At 36.1% G+C, this 20,057-nt stretch overlaps 1 protein-coding gene across 2 annotated transcripts in view; it reads left to right on the top strand.

Moving 5' to 3' along the window:
• LOC138696110 (uncharacterized) overlaps positions 1–20,057 on the top strand; it is a 56,627-nt gene that overhangs the window by 5,153 nt on the left and 31,417 nt on the right. Inside the window, exons 2-4 of one of the 2 annotated variants that reach the window (XM_069820659.1) lie at positions 12,077–12,241; positions 15,045–15,135; positions 18,542–18,713. In XM_069820659.1, coding sequence (XP_069676760.1) covers positions 12,132–12,241; positions 15,045–15,135; positions 18,542–18,713 — 373 coding nt within the window. In that variant the 5' untranslated portion in view covers positions 12,077–12,131. Of the gene's footprint in view, positions 1–12,067; positions 12,242–15,044; positions 15,136–18,541; positions 18,714–20,057 lie in introns of both variants that reach the window. The other variant, XM_069820658.1, reaches the window with a different exon arrangement.

The following is a 20,057-nucleotide window of genomic DNA, read 5'->3' as shown; positions in this document are numbered from 1 at the left end:
CCGCACTACAGATCCTCCTGCGCGCCGCCTAGAAATAATTTTCCTTCTAGTAACGTAATTGCATGTAAAACTATGCAAATGCACAAACCATAAAAATACATACTATTGAAATCACCAACTTTTATGTTTTACGATGCCATTGTTTTTCAAATATTGTTACATATTTGTTCAAGAAGGCTGATAATTTACAACTTACGCTTAATTCTGCAGTTTACATACTTGAGACGTGATGCTATCTCACACAATGCGCCGACTTCAGCTATATGGAGCTAAAGGTGACTGTTTTGTAATTTGGAAAGCACATCGTCACTTGACCATTGACAGCTATAGATGTAGCCATGCAGGAAGACGTCTGGCCGCGCATGCGTATTTTCACCCAACCCCTGCTCTTGTTGCAAACCTACGCTAAAATACACACTAGTGCAAAATATCAGTTGCATCTTTTACTAGTGCAGATATCGTTTTACACTCATGTTCTTTTATCCTTCATGAAAGAGTGGGGAAAAGCCTACCGTGAGATACAAAAGTATCTTGTCAAAGGATGAAAACCATAAAATTTTGAAATCACAAATGTAGGATCATGACAAAAAACAAAGACCACGATAGGGGCAAAGACAAGAACAACGACAACGAACACGATGAGGATAACGATATGGACAACGCTAATGATAACGACAAGGAACAAGACCATGATAAGGACCATTACAAAAAAGGACCACGATAAAGCCCATGACGACAATGAAAAGGACCATGACATGGACCCATTTTTGAGCGAGACTTCTGTATGCGACCCCACTCCCTAATTGATAGAGTACTTAACCCCACTAGAAAACAACGATGGTTTTACTTAACGTTAGTGATACCACCGAAAATAGAATAATATAGCTCTGATATTTCAGAACACTAAACATTTCGAATAGTAGTTTGCAAGACCAGATGTTAACATAACAGCCAGGGATAAAATCGAAGGATTTATAAAAAAAACTATATTTCTGGTGGATATCCGTTGACGGAAAATGTGATACATTTCAGTGTGTTAAAGAAGTCTGGAAAATTTAGTTACGTATGATACGCAGATATCGAGTTTGTTTTTGTGAACATGCAATGAAGTTTGCAAAACTCTAAACAACAGCTTTTTGAGTATTTTCCGGAAGACACTGAAAACAATACGACTTTCACAGATAGTTATTAAATTAATTTTTAGACATTTGCGTTCAGCTGGCTGAAATTAAAAAGAAAAGAAATTAGAAAAAAATGCATTTATTCTCGTTATAATTGCCATCAAAACAAAGAGATAAATCTTACTGAACTTTAAAGTGATATCGCTATGTGTATATTGAATACAGAGTCCAGATTTGAGAGCTACTTTCTTAAAATTAGGCACATTTGTAACAAATTATATTTTACTTTAGCATATAACTGCTGACTTTTTATGTTAAATGTTATTCATGTTTCTGAACACACAGTAAGTATATATTAAAAAAAGGCGTTTTTGTTTTATTTTGTAAATCATTCCGCGACTCCCTCAGCTCTTTATACTCTTTATACTACCCCCGTTTTGGGAACCGCTGGTCTAGGAGCGTGTTGCTAAAAAACGTTTATCAGATGATGGAAATGATTATAATTTGACAACAAACGGCAAGGTCATCTGCTGTCAACGTTGGTAAGAGGTAGTAAGCCAGGGATCCCTAAGCGCCTGCACTGCGTGCTCTCGATAACCCGCACAACCTTTCCTTAAAGAGCGATGAATGTACTTTATCTTGCTGAAAAGTGAACTTTGTTGGATATGTATTGCTTGTAGTATGAGGATGTAATACAGGCGCTTTGACATCCCTGTAGTAAATTGTGAGATTTTGATATCTAACCTACATTACTTACACATGAATTCAAGGTTCAAGAATTATTTTTCTGTAATAGTTAAATGTGAGAAAATTATCACCTGCAACAACATAAAAATATAACAAGGCATCAAAGCAACGCTGCCAGACAACAAAAATCAAAGCAGCCATTTTTTCAACTTCCTTCAGACGATGATATCCAGAAAAAATGAAATTCAGAATTATTGTGTGCTGCAATGACTGCAGCAAATATTCCTTTTAATAAGCTGGAAAACAAAACACTGAAGGAATTTGTTGGAAATGGACAAAATTGCAAATTCCTATCCAGTCCACACTAAAGAAATATTAGCCTGTGCTGCTATAGAAAAAATTGAAAAGATCTTAAGAGGAACCTGGATGGGATACAATAATATTGCGATTATATGCCTACTACGTGGAGGGGTACGGACGCTGGAGGGACTGCAGTCAAATCAGGTTACTTAGCTTATTTTAAATGTGCTCCACTCACGTCTTGTGAGTTTGAAATAACATTTTCTGCAATTCAAAACATTCTTAGTAATAGAAGAACATCCTCTGCAATGGAGAATTTTGAAAAATATATTGTACATTGCTTTTACGACAGAAGCATTGTATACTGTATTGTAAAGAGCATAACAAAGATAATCTTGAAAATAACAATTTTATTGAATTGTAATAAGTGCTTATTAACAGCCTATTTTGTACTTTTAGTGCCTATACAATCTACTTGGCTTCTCGTTTTCAAAATTTATCTGCATATCATGAGCTAAGTATCAGGTCTCATCATATCACAAGACATCTTTATATTCTTCATCCTATACAATTCAGTTGCTAGAAATTGGAACTCGCTTCCGAGTGATGTAAGGGGTTGTTGGACAATAACTTCATTTAGGTCAAAATTACATAAATTCTTACTTAACAGATGAATTACTGATTAATATTTGTTACTTATAATGAAACTAACATCTGTCCATTATTACTATTATTATTATTATTATTATTATTATTATTATTATTATTATTATTTTTTTTTTTTTTTTTTATTTTTATTGTTGTTATTGTTATTGTTATTAAGTTCTCTAAATAGAATGCAAAACTTCTAATGGCAAAATCTCATTACATTAATATTCTCATTATATCAATATATTTTAGATTTATATTTGGCTCCCTATAACATACGTAGTTTTTTATTTTATTGGGTTATTTTACGACGCTGTATCAACATCTAGGTTATTTAGCGTCTGAATGAAATGAAGGTGATAATTCCGGTGAAATGAGTCCGGGGTCCAGCACCGAAAGTTACCCAGCATTTGCTCGTATGGGTTGAGGGAAAACCCCGGAAAAACCTCAACCAGGTAACTTGCCCCGACCGGGATTCGAACCCGGGCCACCTGGTTTCGCGGCCAGACGCGCTGACCGTTACTCCACAAGTGTGGACAACATACGTAGTTCTATTATATTATTTTTCATCATTTTAACCAACTAGCTAGGCTATCTGAACTTAATTATAATTCTTTACATATTGGATATAGACTGAATTGAATTACATTAGCTCATAAATTAAGTTATTACTTTTTCTTATAGGTTTTATCTCAATTTAAATAAACATGTAGGCTTACTAGTCGTTAAAACTTAACTGAAGAATATTGCTGGACAATCTTTTAAGAGTATTGTAAATAATCATAATTTTAATATGTATGTCACTATTGTATTAAGGCTGGTTGATGGAAGAGAAGGCCTTATGGCCTTAACTCTTTCAGCGAAAATAAAACATTCTAGACAGAGTGAAAAGTAACTAAACCGACAAATTCCGGGAGGTTGTATGGGACACCAAAACAAACGGTTTTCTCTAATGTCATATTTTCCTCAGAGGCTTTATTAAACCGGCAGAAGGCGTATGCGTTCATGGCGACTCTACAAATTCCATTTTGTTGTACGTCTTGACCTTTATTAAACCGGTCTGGTGGTGGGGATATTTGCTGTAGCAGGGGAAATAAACAATAATCCTGAAGTCTTTCACCGCGTTAGACAATCCGGGCCGTATTCATAGACATTTTTAGCGCGGGCTTTCGGTGGATGATCAGCGTTTTTCGTATTCATAAACCAGGGTTAGCGATAGGATATGATTTGAATTCTATACTAGTAACCAGTGGATAGCCGGGGCTAGCTTAGTAAGCTCGTAGCGCGTGCTGCGAAATGTCTATGAATAGCACCCTCCATGTCCCGCCGATGTAACTTTTGTATACAGGTCAATGGAGGTATTTTTGAACATCTTTTACAGTGATTTTGATATGTAAATGTTTTTGAACATCTTTTACAGCGATTTTGATGTGTAAATGTTTTATAAGAAACTTAAGCAATAAAGCATGGCAATGGTTTGTGTTACATTAAGATCTGGTGTCCTCGCGAAACAGTGCCTCACGGCACAATATGACATTAAGGAAAACTGTTTGTATTGGTGTCCCATACAACCTCCCGGAGTTTGTCGGTTTCATTACTTTTGTGCGAGATCGTGCGTATTTGCTTGGTTTCCGCATAAAACCAATCCACGGAAAGTCTAAAATTCCACATTCAGTATTCCCAACCTAACACACATAACAATTTCCCTCTTCTTACCGCTTAAGTGACATATTGAGTTTACTGCTTTAGGCTTTTAACATATTATTTTTAGAGACGTTCAGTATAGTAATAATTATAAATTGGAAACTTACCACTGCAATTTCACCTAAATTGCATTGTTGATTATTGTTTTTAAATATTTGCAAAAATTAAGTGAACTCTACAACTCCACTAAAGTTACTGCATTCGTGATGCAAGTAACATTAAGGAAGCCGTGAAAAAATCAACAAGATTCCAGACTCATTATAGACTGGGGGAAAAAAAAGACAGACGTATATCACGGCCTGCTGGGGTATAGTAAACACAGAAAACATTTTAAAGCAACAATGTTGAAGATAGATATTTTTGTTTTGTAAATTTGCCGTCATTGAACAGAAACCAAGATGGAGATTTCATTGCAACTAATTAAAAATTCCTCTTTCAGGTATGTAATAAACGATCTTCGCACAAAATAATGTACGATACACGAGCGGTATGTTTTCTTTCAATTCTCGGAAATTAAAAAAGCTTAACTACGTTTCGCTTTTTCAAACTTTTCCTCGAACATGAAAACTTCAACATACCGCTCTTGTAACGCATATTACTATTCATCCTGTATAAATACCTACGAGGGTCGTTCCGAAAGTATTGCCTCCTATTTATTGTCATGCAAACTACAACAGACACAAAGAGAAAAATAACAAAGTTAAATAGAGCAAGATTTCAGTTACATTTTATAGTTATTTTTCCACATAGTCACGCCATTCATTATGCATGTTTTTCAGCGATGAACAAGAGCCTGTATGCCTGCTCGTAAAAATCTGAACCAGCAGAGGCAAGCAACTTTGTTACAGCTGCAATGACAGCATGCTTGTCTGGAAAATGTTTGCCATGTAGTCCTTCTTTCCTTGGCCCAAGGAGATAGAAGACTGAAGGTACTAAATCCGAACCATACGATGGATGTGGTGGGACAGTCTAGCCAAATTTTGCAACGTGATCGGTGATTGCAAAACTGGTATGGAGCCTGCAAGCGAAAGGTTGTCTTCTCTGGCTTGACTTTGGAAATTCAGCTTTCAGCTTACAAGCAAACATTCTGATGGAGGCAGATAAAAATGTTAATTCTTTTTCTTCCGCCATTTTAATAATGTCAAAAGAAGTGCTTATACAAATTTTGGCCACTCGACCGCATTTACGAGGCCGTCCAGAAAGCGATTTTCCCTGGGGCCGTTTACAGAAAAAAAGCAAAATTGCATGGAAAGATTTATTGAAACAGGTACAGCAATTGTTGCTATTTGTCAACATATCCCACTGAAATTGAGACATATGTCATACCATGGGATCAATTTTTGTATTCTTGAGTCGTAGAAATCAACCGCCTGAGATCGGAATCAGCATTTGACAACCGTATTTTTTTTTATTTTAGTAGATTATTTTACGACGCTTTACCAACATCTTAGGTTATTTAGCATCTGAATAGATGAAGGTGATAATGCCGGTGAATGAGTCCGGGTCTAGCACCGAAAGTTACCCAGCATTTGCTCATATTGGACTGAGGGAAAACCCCGGAAATTCCTCAACCAGGTAACTTGCCCCGGCCGGGAATCGAACCTGAGCCACCTGGTTTCGTGGCCAGACGCGCTAACAGGTGTGAACGACAGACGTCAATCCCATGATATGTCGATCGCATGGTGTGACAAATGTCTCAATTCCGGTGGGGAATATGTTGAAAAATAACTTAACATTTGCTGTGTCTGTTCCAATAATTTTTTCCAATGAAATTGTGTTTTTTTTTCTGTGAACTTATTTTTACGGCCCTCGTAATTGTGGTCGAGAGGCCAAAATTGGTATAAGCACCTCTTTTGATATTATTAACATGGTGACAGAAAAAAAAACTAACTTTTTTATCTACCCCCATCAGAATGTTTTCTTCTTAGCCAACATCTTGTTGTAGCGTTCAGAAATGGCAGTTTCATCCAAAAGAATCGCACCCAACCTATCCCAAAAGACTGTCATTTTCGTCACTGTTAAAACGCACTACCTACACCTTACTGTGCTCGCATCCACTGTATGGTCTCCATATGCCTTTCAACGTATTCCGAATCTCACCGAACCGGTGGACAACAATGACGTCACGCTGCAGCGAAAAAACTGCTGGAAGGTTCGATGGTTATCATGGCGGCTGTACAAGTTGTTGTCTGTGCTACGCTAGCAAGATTTTGCGAAATTTCCATACTGTCATCTTGTTCAAAGAAAAGAGAGCATTAACAATAGTAATAACTGGTCTGTTTACATGTTCCCTCATAAGCCATTAACATATTGTTTTTACGTTGCGCTCATTATAAACAATACAGCAGAACTAAAGCAGAATACACCGCCATGACACAACAGTGTACGATGTCATTCGTCTGCTAATTCCCGCCCTATACAAGAACCAATCAGATTCACTGATGGCGGCTGCCACCACCTCTGCAAGCTGATGGCACCGGTGCGACACCGGTAGAGCATCAGTGACGTCATCGGTGAAATTCGGAACACCGTGATGCCATCGGGTTGCTCAGCGCTGAGATTCGGAATACGCTCTTTAGCAAGCGTCGATGGATGTCAGTGGGTACAATTTGTACCCATTGAGGAATTCAGTAACACATCTCTGTTTCTTATTCACCTCTATGTCAGATGCCATTTTGATAGACTGTACTGCTGCCATTATCTGTTGCACGAAAACCAAACTAACAGAACATTAGCGTGAAGGTTCAACCTTTACTACAACGTCACTAACATCCTACTCAGACGTTACAGGTCAACACAAAAAATAGAAGGCATTACTTTCGGAACGACCCTCATATTTAAACAATTTTTACTGCATTCTTGCCTGTCTTTTTTTTTTTATTTTTTTTAGTGCCTATATGTCTCAACTTTCCTCATCATAGACGATACAGCAATGACTGATAGTCAGAATGCTGTGATTCTGTCATAAAATTTGATCTACCTCAATCCAGGATTCTCTTTCATAATGAGACTCCCTATTGTTTACAATATGAAATGAAGTTCAGATAATATATGTTTGTTTATTGAATTCAAATTGACATTACGAACTCTTATCGTATGTTTTCATTTATTAAGTTCGAAGTATAAACGTTTTGTCTTCCTTGATATTTCCAAATAATGGTAAACTTAAACAGCTGTAATACACATTAAAACTTGAGAAAGCAATTTCATAACAACTTAGATATATTTTAAGAACGAGACGCGCTGTTTAGCGAACGGGTAGAACGCCTGTTATCTACGCCTTGCACCGGGGTTGCAGTCTTGGTGAGACCGAATGCAGTTCGTTGAGAACAAAGGTGAAGTAGAGTGCAAATTTTAGTGGCATAGTCTTCCTGCCTTTAATCATTCCAACATTTCCCCCATGATATATGTGCAGAAAACAAAGAAAAATGTTTACACTGTTTATTTTCCCATGACACGAATATAAACTCCACAGGATTTGTACGGAGAAAGTTGTATGCAAGTATTTATTCACACTGCAAATGGGTAAATACCAGGGTGCGAATTAACGGGGGATGGAGGGATTTTCCCCCCTGTTGGAAAGTTATCCCCTCTCATAAATTCATATTAACATCCCTGCCAGGGATAACTTCTATCCCCTCTCACAAAATATAATTATTTTAATATGAGTATACTTTATAAAATATAAATATAATATAAAGTAAGCAAAGAAAATTATATTAATGTATTATCATCACCGGCAAGCTGAAAACAATCAATAACTTACGAATTACGCATCTTATTTTAAGCTTCTCATGGATATGATCAAGTTGCGAGACAAGCAACTCAGTGCGACCAAGCGTTGAGCCGTATCGAATGAGGATCATAATGTTACGTATGATATTCTCTATTTAGGATTCTACCCCCCCCCCCATCAGAAATCTTAATTCGCAATCTGGTAAATACCCTGTGACAGTAGTAACTAATTATACTCAGTAATGACAATTAATAAATAAATTACAATTAATAATAATAGTAATAAAATAATAACAATAGTATAATAATATTAACAAAGAACATCCTAAATTAAATAAAACACGATCACTTAAAATAACCTTTAAAATAAATCTAATTTGTATCTTAACCTTGAGTTCGAACTTAGACCCACGAGTATATACTAAACCCACGAGTATATAATTAAACCCACGACCACATCGAATCCCTTACGAGTAAATAAGAGTTTCAATGTTTTAATCGTAATTTCTTATGTTTGGGTTTCGTAACAAGCTCGTTTTTACGGTGATGAGTTGTTAGCCCTTCGCCCACTAGCTAGTTAGAAATATTTACGTACAGTAATGAATGAGGACAGAATTAATGATTTAGCTGTTCTTAATATTGAGTCAGAATGGTTGTGATCGTTGGAATATGACGATCTAATAAGTTAATATTTTCTTTCTTTGTTCGTTCAACCTCCTTTCTGAGTCTTACAAACCGATCCCGTAGGGGAGGGATAATTCCTTGCTTCACACATGAAACATCTGAAATAGAAAAAAGAGTAAATGAATGAAGAAGAACAATTGGTCGGAGTTACGCAATAAGAGACCAACCGCCAAAACCCTGTTTTCGAGATACTGACCATTGAAATAAATCTGGTTTTTATTAAACATTTTATGCAAGAAGTATTGTAACATTTATCTATTACAAAAAAGTAGCATATGTAACACAAAAAAAGACTAACCGATTTTTAATGGTAGACCAGCAGTTGATTTAATATTACAGAGAAAAATAAATGAGTTTTATACAATAAACGCATTTTGCTTATAAACAACAGCAAAATGCTGACATCGCATTCTTGATTCTTTTCGAGTTAATAATCCAGCCAACAACCAGGGCCGGATTTAGGTATAGTGCCGCCCCTAGGCAATGTTAAAATTTGCCCCCCACCAACTCCCACAAACAGTTTATGAGCAACTATTATACAGGTCATGTTTAGTTTAAATTAGTTTTAATTGAAATGTTACAAATCAGAAAACAAATTACTGGAATAAAAATACATGTATTTTACTTGTGAATTATAAAGTTTTCCTTCGCACTTTCTTCACATGGAAAGCATTGTGATGTCATCAAAGCCGATCTGACGAAGCACATCAGACCAGTTGCAAAGAAACATATTCAGACTTATTCATTGTTGAAACAAAATTGATTTGTGAAAGGCAGGCATTATTTTCAAGCATTGGTTTTGTTGGTGGTATAAAATTATTACTAGTATTTCTTACTTCGATAGGAAGTATAAAGTAAACTTTATTGAAAAATAAACTCCAACTCTTTGCGAAATAAACCTTTCATATCGAATTATAAGTATAATCCACATGCTGGAAAGTGATTAAACAGTATTGTTGACGATATATCATTGGTTAATATAATTGAGAGTTGTGGTTACTATTCATAGAGATAAATAAAACACACATCTAACTGATATTCAACAATGCATTTTTATTTATACAAGCAGTTAAATTTAAGCACTTTCATAGTATAATAACGTAATACCGGCATTACACTCCGTATAACTATGCAGCTGCACACTTTCCTTTTACTCTCACCACGACCGCGAAAATCCGATACCAAAACAATATCAGACTTCTACAAGGTGTTCAAGAACAAATTTCAGAAAAGATTTACCAACAAGTGTTTTAAAAACAAATTTCACTGTAAAATGAAAATTTAAAAAAAGGGGGGGGGGGGAAAAAGGAAAAAAGAAAATGCTGCCCGCCTGGAAATAGCCGCCCTAGGCAACTGCCTAGGCCGAAATCCGGCACTGCCAACAACAGATTTGTGCAAATATCTATTTTTTTTTTCAAATTGCCGGGTGGTCTATTGTTGCGTAACTCCGCCCAACTGTAATGCTAAATGCGATGTTCTGGAGTAGAAAAATTTTGAACGAAATAAAAAAAAAAACTTATTTAGATATCACTAGCACAAACAAAATTGGTATATGGAACGCAAACGTGTATATTAGGCATAAAAAATAATAGTCTGTTCGCTCTTAGTTTGTGTCCTAATGTAAACACTGACCAGGTGTCAGAGATCGCAAGACATTCCACTCACAAGGAAGCAGTGAACTATAATTTGTTAAACATTACCATTACATATTTTTGGTGTGCTGCGTACAGGTCTGGTTTTTTGACGACGAATACAATTTGTTTTGTTTACATTTGGGCCGATTCTGAGAGTAAACGGAGTAAATCGAGATTAATGTTTGGAGGAGAATCTTTCGAAAAACAAGGAAGGATGAAATTAAAAATACAAAAATTAGAGATATTATGGAAGTTAAAAATGGTCTTTGATGTGAGAGAAGAAAGAAAATTAAAATTGTTTGGACATGTGAAGAGGATGGCAAGTGATAGAATACTACCTATGATTTTGGAGTGGGAAGCAGAGGCACCAGAATACGGGGAAGGTCTAAGGAACAATGGATGAATCAGGCACAAACTTAAAATGCACTTAAATCACGTGGTAATTGATGCATATAGAAAATTAGGATTTATAATCAGAAATACAAAAGAATTAAAAAATATAAATACTATAGATACCCTATATAAAACTCTAGTTAGAAGTAAGCTAGAGTATGCGTCTGTAATATGGTCACCTCAGTTCCAGTCCCATCAGATGCAAATAGAAAGGACACAGAAAATATTTTTACGTTATTTATATTTTAAAAAACATCACGTGTCGTCTTATGACAAGCAAATTTCATATAATCAGTTGCTTTTTGAATTTAATTATAAACTTTAAAATCTCGACGATTAATAAATAGCCAAATTTTACTCTATAAGACTGTTAACGGTATATTGAATAACTGTGATTTTCTTAAATTCCTTCAGTTCAATGTAAAAAGAACAGAATTATGTCATAGACAACCTTTTATTATTCCCATTCCTAGAACTGTTTTCTTCAAGAACTCTCCATTGTTTGTTATGTGTAATACTTACAACTCTCTGTCTTTAAACTGTGATTCTTAATTGGATTTCAGTTTAACAATTGAAAAATTTCATACAATATTAAAAAGAATTGTATTTCCTTAGATATTTAAATTATGAAGAAGTGTATTATAATGTTTTTACTCTAGTTTTTAAATAATTTTGTATTACTATATTGACATTTGGCACTATATATAACTGTAATATTATATTCTAGCATCTATTACCATTATGAATTTTCTCTCTTTCGTTTGTGTTGTTTGTTTTGTTGTTTTTTTTCTCTTATCGTGTATTTTGTGTATATATCTATGTAAGCCACCTGTAATTGGAAGCCTGCTTCTGTTGGTGGTGGATTTAAATATATAAATTAAATTAAATATGCATTATATGAAGGATAGAACTTAAGTATAAATACAATATTGTTAATGGGTTGTAGGAAAACTACTGTACTGTAGAAAATTTCCAAATAAGAAAATAAAGCATGTAGTTTAGACACATCTGAAAACTCCGGAGAAGGGAATCCTCGCCTGGACCACTCCCTAAAAATTGACCACTGAATAAACCAATTTATGTCTGTCGGCAGTGATCTGTCATTTACTCCTATCTTACATGTAGATACTTTGAACATCTTTTTGTTTTGTTTTTTTACAGAAATTTAAGAGGATATGTTAATATTGGCTCAAATGGCAAGTGGAACATACTGATTCTACTATAGATGGGTACCACAGCCGCGCCACATCTCTACCTTCCAGCCCAGAACGCGTATGTGCCTGCAGGGGATAGCTCACCTCCGGGGAGCCTGCCCGTCGAGGATGAACTGATAAGGTAACATCAGTGCTATATGTGAATCAAAGTAAAGAGTGTTCCATCACGTCGAAATTTAATTCTGGCTGTTCACTTCCTTGGGGATTCAGGATGAGTTATCCCAGCCTTCAGTCTCTTAGTCCAAGGGCTCGGCTCAATTGACTAGCGAGGATAGTGACGTGCACCTATCGCCACTCGTTCACTTACGGCTAGCATCTTAGACAACTCTGTCCTGCAGCTTTTGAGCTGTATTACGGACGGTTCTCTGCTATATATCTCTCTTTCATACGTGGTACCTATTAGTTTACGTCCATTTTCGGCTTTACTCTTCAATATTTCACTAGGTTCCTTCAAGGAACGGCGACAGAGTGAGACAAGTGATCTACCGGCTTGGAGCTCCCATAGATTCTTTCCCAGAGCTCCTATCTCTCTTGCAAAGACGACCGCTAGCGCACCTTTTAGTTGTTTTCCTACCATTATCCTCATTTATTGATTGAATGAGTGAGTGAGTGGTTGGTTGATTGACTGATTGACTAATTGATTGATTGATTGATTGATTGATTGATTGATTGATTGATTGATTGATTGATTGATTGATTGATTGATTGATTGATTGATTGATTTCCTTCTGCAGTGTTATCGCTCAGTGCTACGTAAGAGCAGGAAAGTAATACTACAACTATGACATCGCTAACATACCTGACAAAAGGAAGTTAAACTTTACTTTGTCTACGAATACCGGCTCTTCTCTCTGACAAAGCAATCCTTACTAGATTTTAGATTTCACGGTGATTGTATTCATAAGAATTTTAGGATTTTAATCGTGTGTAGAGATAATATCTCCAACGTTTTACAACTTCTTGCTACTGCTGAAGTTCTCAGATCTAAAGGGTCGCCAACTCTGTTCAAAAAAATTGTTTATTTAACGATGCTCGCAACTGCAGAGGTTATATCAACGTCGCCGGTGTGCCGGAATTTTGTCCCGCAGGAGTTCTTTTACATGCCAGTAAATCTACTGACATGATATATTATTTTAATGTACCGAAGTACATATGATATTTCCATGCAGATATTCTGCGTCATCATACGATGTAAGAGTAATGGACATGCGTAATGACATGCGTAAATCACTTCGTGATTTAAGACGGCGCTTATTCCGTCGGATCCCGGCCAACTAGTCACTCATAACGAGTGCACCTCAACACATGTGTGGACTTCGGTCCTACGTTCATAGACATCTATGACGTAGTGCAAAGGGCGGCCACTAGAGGGAACCCAAGAGTTGGAGCTTAATTTGAGACGATTCTGTCCGACGCCGGGGTGGTATCCGGTGTGGCTTAGTGGATAAAGCATCAGCACGTAGAACTGAAAACCCGGGTTCAAATCCCGGCGCCGGAGAGAATTTTTCTTCGTTCCATTACTCTTACATCCTACTGACATGAGCCTGTCGCATTTAAGCACACTTAAATGTCATCGACCTGGGCCGGGATCGGACCCGCAACCTCGAGCACAGAAGGCCAGCGCTATACCAACTACACTACCGAGGCCGACCCTACTCTGTTGATCCGTTATGTTTGACTAATCAATTTTTGCTCTCAGAGCTAATCTCGTACTTGATGTTACATACCGGTACGCCTATTTTAGAAATACGACGTCTGATAAAAATATGTCCTGTTTATTTTATTACTACCGAACCATATTTATCTCATGAGAGTGAGACTTCTGGCATATGGCCTTAGATCTTCCAGTACATAACAGAATGTCAGTAGTCCTGACACCCGACTGTCACTGGTAGACAAGTCGTACTTATAGTAAGTTGTATCTGCTCATCTAATTAGCGTCGCTGTGCTTCCGAAATCCGTTATGTGTTTTAAAAAGATTTTGCAGGAGAAAAAAACATTGTCACATTTAATTCCCTTGATATTCAAAGCTATTTTCATAATAGTTATTAAGTTGTTGTTTAGTCAACTGTCCGAAGACAGGTCTGAACCTCACAAGTGATACCAAGTACGCACCAACTATGAGGAAACGAGGCCAGGAGATAATGGGGTAGGGTGACCAGTTCCATTCCACCTTCATTGCATACATCGCTGACTAACTATATATTACACTAGTCAGACTTCAGATGTATACAAACGAATGTTCTTCCTCTGACACATATCGTCAAGTAAGATGTACTGCCTGATAATAGACGTACATATCAGCCAAAATCTCAATCAGAGGACAAATTTATTAAGTAATGATTGAAATTATACTGAAAATAGATTTTAAAATCAAGGTACTTAAGAGTGACAACGCATTTTTCTTTCTCCTGCAAAATCTTATTAAAAACACATAGCGGATTTTGGAGGTGCAGCGACGATAAATTTTCGTGTCACCGTGACTGATAATGAGTGCATTTATCAGACTGCTGATAGCTAAGATAGCCGATTCGGGTTCGGAATGTGAAGTCTTAACAAAACGACGAAATAAAATAAAAATTGTAGAAGTAGGCCTACGGTTCATTAGAGGAATAGAATATGAAAGGACTCATTATTTTAGAAAGCAGGAAGTCAGAACCAAATTAAATATTTTCTTCATTCACGTAAATAAAACACAATTTTACTATAAAAATGGCAGCACTAAGTAAATAAAACCTAATTGAGCGTTAGATTTAACCATTTTGGCCATTTATGTTGCAGATGGAACAATCTATTAAGATGAATTTCTACAGTTTTTATTATTATTATTATTATTATTATTATTATTATTATTATTATTATTATTATTATTATTATTATTATTATTATTATTATTACTACTATTATTATTATTATCATTGCAGATATATTGGACAGGAGTTTCCACGCTTGGAAGGACAGACATGTACCATATATAGTGTGCCAAAACAACCTATTCAAAGATCAGAACTACAGGTAAGAATCATGGCTAACATAAAAGTCACTAGGTTACGTCTGTAGTTAAATTCTGAGAGAACAGCCTGCAATCTAATCGTCCCTGTCTATTTGTCTTGCTTTATGCTAACTACGAACGCACCCAAACTTTGAAAAATAGTTTGTCCATTTTGGAGAAAACATTATTGGATCTCTCTTAAGACAAAACGAGTTTCTTCTTTAAATTTTAATACAACAAATTTTATGTTCAAAATTGACAAGGCACTTTTAAAAACAGTACATGAGAGAGATCGTGAAATTTATGTCTTGTTTCTGAAGTAATAGAAATGAGTGACGCCTGTCTATTTTAAATTAAGAGAATTATTCGGTTATCTATTCGCAAATTTAGAAATATACAGGCTAGGGCCGATGAATAAGGATCTCAATGGTATTCCTCTGAGTATCTTAATATGTTAGGTATTAAAACGTGATAATACTCTAAATTGTGAAATAACTCAATCTGCTTATCTGAAGCACAGGATGCTTCCCAGATAACACTGTCTTCTTACACAACATATACTGAGAATATGAATGAGTCGGCACTTGGCGGTAAAACAACTGTAGTCCCATATCTAATGTTTGTTGTGTTCATACTAATGTCAAATACAGAAAAAATTATTTAATCAAATTGAACTATTCATAACAACAACGATAACACCAATAATCCAGTAACATATACGAAGGTAATACTGACTGACTGCCTGACTGACATATTTGTTAGCTAACTGACTGTCTGACTGAATTAATTGTTGGCTGGCTGACTAATTGACTAACGCCTGCCTGACTGACTTACCTGTTGGCTGACTTACTGATTGACTGACTGACTGCCTGACTTAGTTGGCTGACCGGCTGTCTGACTGAATTAATTGTTGGCTGGTTGACTAATTTACTGACTGCCTGACTGACTATCAGAATGAATTAATTGTTGGCTGACTGACTAATTTACTGACTGCCTGACTGGCTATGACGCAGAATTAATTGTTGGCTGACAGTGTAATTGACTGACTATCTGATCGAATTAATTGTTGGCTGACTAATTCACTGACTGCCTGATTGACTTCTGACTGAATTAATTGTTGACTGTGTGACTAATTGACTGACTGTCTGACTGAATTAATTGTTGACTGTGTGACTAATTGACTGACTGTCTGACCGAATTAATTGCTCACTGTGTGACTAATTGACAGACTGCCTGACTATCAGACTGAATTAATTGTTGGCTGACTGACTAATTGACTGACTGCCTAACTGAATTAATTGTTGACTGTGTGACTAATTGACAGACTGCCTGACTATCAGACTGAATTAATTGTTGGCTGACTGACTAATTGACTGACTGCCTGACTGAATTAATTGTTGACTGTGTGACTAATTGACAGACTGCCTGACTGACTATCAGACTGAATTAATTGTTGACTGACTAATTGACTGATTGGCTGTCTGACTGAATTAATTGTTGACTGTGTGACTAATTGACTGACTGCCTGACTGACTATCTAATAATAATTTACAGAGTCTAACTAAAATTTGTTTTTCTTTCAATTAAACTCAAAGTCTATTTCGAATTTTTTCATCTAGAATTATTGCATAACGATAATATTATGAAAAGATTAACGACGGAATAAGAAATTAAATAAATTAAAATATAATGAGTAGACTATAAAAAGATTAGGCTACATACATTTAATAACTGAATTTCTATAATAATTTTTATAACTATGAACGAAAGACAGGACATAACTCATTAACATTTTTTATCCTTATGGAGTTTGAACATGGAAAATGGAGGAAGAATCTTTAAATCTCATATCTTACGTAATACACCAGGAAGTACAGACAAAATCATTCGATAAGGAAAGCTATTAAAGTAAAATTGGCATTATCAATTCAGAGTAAGTTATCATCTTTATTTGATCATATTGTCACTTAAGTATACATTATTGTTCTATTTTTATCAAAGTTAAAATCTCGTCAACTCAAGAGGAAAAGGAACTACTGATTGCTAACAACAAGAACTGCACCATAAAAAGCGGGTCGCTCAGAAGCACACCGATGCAACGTCAGACATATATGAGATTTTTTATAGTACATCATGTGTGTTTTTTGTTTCGGTTACTTAAATGGCATACTAAAAGACATAATCTAGGAAAACGTTACGGCAGCGATAGTGGAATAAGATTAATATCACGTAAAAAAAAATCTTAAAAAATATCAAACAATAAATGGGAATCAAAGGGAATCAAACACCGTGATTTCTGTTTAGTAGGTAAGTCAAACATACCACTGAGCTACGACACACTACGGTAACAATTCTTTGCTAATGTCCTTTCCATATGTATTCGCGGTGAACAAATAGGGTGCATCTGCAATTTTATTCGTTGTTAAATTCGTGTGTTTGGAAGTATCGTGAGTCATAGCATTAGAAATTAGAAATAGATGACGGCAAAACAGAGTGAAGTTCGTTCTAAAGGCGTGGGAGGGAAAACAACATGTGGAACTATCAATATAGTAGCCTCTGATGCAAATTTTTGGTACAGCTGCACTGCATGCCCGTTATGAAAACGTTTCTAAGGTAGCCATTTTTGCTTTCCATGAGTGTACACACGTCAGTCAATTCCACTTTTATACGATACTGGACTCGTAACACTGATAGCACAGAAATGACCGCCGACAATGTTGCCTGGGGCACTTTCATTCAGACACTGATACAATTCGTTTACGTCCCTAAAATACGTATATGTAGACCGGAACTTTTTGCCTTACTTCCCTTTCCAAAAATGTCATACTTACTAGTTAATCCTGCATACATGATATAAAATATGTCTAAAATGTAGGTAGTAGCTACTAGAGCGCTGGTCTTCCATCCAGGTGGTGCGGGTTCAATCCCTGGCCAGATCGTGATGGAATTTCTAGTAGACAAAGCAGACTTGCAGAATGTTTTTCTCGAGGTACTCACCTCCCCCCTCATTTCATATATCATCAGTAATAGTAAAAATGGGCTGGGTAAAGTCTTGGAAGTAGTACGAGTTTCCGATGCTGGTATAGGAAGGGCTTGGAGGCTCCGAGTCCCTGGGATCATACGGACGGGACCTAGCTTATCAGAGACTGAGGCAGGGTGGTCCTGGCCCACCTGTCAGCGTCGACTGATCAAGAAGAGCTTTTTTGGTTTATTTATTATTTTTATTTTGTTGGTTATTTTTGAGCCCCTGAGGTTTATCAGGCTATTCTTCCGCGAAACGGGACCTGGCTCTATCAGGGGCTTGAGGCAGGATGGCCCACCTGTCACTGCAAACTCACCATTTTCCAATTTTTCTTATTTTCTGCCTTCCTCTTAGTCTTCGCATATGATCCGTGTTTCGTATAAACACCAAATTATCTTACGTTTCAGGCAAGTCAAGCAGAAGAACATGTTTTCCAATACCTGAGTGAACTCAACATCCCTGGAATGTGGATGGTCTTCTTTCAAGGAAGAAGTTATGGAGGAAAATCATTTCGCAATGAAAGAAATGGAAAGCTAATGATAAGAGAACATGACTACGTCTTGTTCACAGTATACAAAGGCTAGTATTATTTTAACACAATAACAATAAACAAGAAAATAATGATCATTTGCATATTCTGAGCTACATTCTGGATATATTTTGCAGCTTATACAAAGTGTTTCATTCACTTTATTACAAACTTTTAGGTTTGACAGAAGTGATTAATATGAAAAATTTTCATACAGAAAGCAACGCCCGAAAACGTTTTCTCTGGCCGATACAAACCTTAATGTGTGTAGTCAGATTGCTCTCTTTGTCGTATTGGTAAACCATAGCTATTCATTCTAAAGCGATTTAGGGTCCATGGCAAATCATTTTGTCTTCTTTAATATAAGTATTCATGTTGCCACAATAATGTTTGTAAACATTACAGTGTTTTTTTATTTGTTGGTTATTTAACAACGCTTATTTAGCGTAGATGGTATTTGTGATTGTGAGATGGTATTTGGTAAGATGAGGCCTAAGATTCGCCATATATTATTTGACATTCGCCTAGCGATTGGGAAAACCTCGGAAAAAATCCAAGCCAGGTAATCAGCCCAAGCTGAAATCGAAACAACACCCGAGTATATAAGTATGGGCCTACTATATTTAGAACATAATAGTAAACATGATACACATTAACTGTAAATACTCTATATATAATATATTCAATTAATTCATTTAACGAAATCAACTCCGTTATGGTGAACAAAAACATGTATATATTCTGAGATTATGAAATTCATATCTTCTACTATAACTGGCAGTAAATATTTGTTTAAGCTAAGAAAATGTTCTTCCTACGTCACATGACGTTACAGGGCCAAAATAAGAATAACAAAAATCAATATACAAATTATCAATATTTATATTTTATACAATATATAGAAATAATTAATTTATCAAAACCTATTCCGTTGCAGTAAACGAAAACATATATTCTGAGGTTTGAAATGCATATCATTTACGAACATCACATAAAATTTGTTTAAATTAAGAGAATGTTGTTTCTACTTCACATGACGTTACAGGAGCATATTTATAATATATTACATCATTGTTATTTAATGACCCCATGCGTATCTGCTTGCAATTCACGTGACGTAATAGATATAGCTACCAGAAGAAACTACTCGATCCGCCGTACGTTTGGGAACGAAAATGCGCTGCCTGCACATGAAACGGATGTCCGTAAAATTTTAACGGCTAATGGTGGTGCGCAATTACTATAGAGAAATGGGCCCAAGAATTTATAAAGACGGCATAGTAGTCTTATACAGAGACATTTTTGTGACGTGAGGCGAGAAGACGGCGGGTTACTACGAACCGCTTCCTGCGCGGTCTGCGATGCGCGGGCTGTTAGAGGTGCAGCGTAGTAGA

Source organism: Periplaneta americana, chromosome 3, assembly GCF_040183065.1.
Source record: "Periplaneta americana isolate PAMFEO1 chromosome 3, P.americana_PAMFEO1_priV1, whole genome shotgun sequence".
NCBI lineage: Eukaryota > Metazoa > Arthropoda > Insecta > Blattodea > Blattidae > Periplaneta > Periplaneta americana.
The sequence above is the reverse complement of the archived record's forward strand: the minus strand, read 5'-3'. Positions and strand labels throughout refer to the sequence as shown.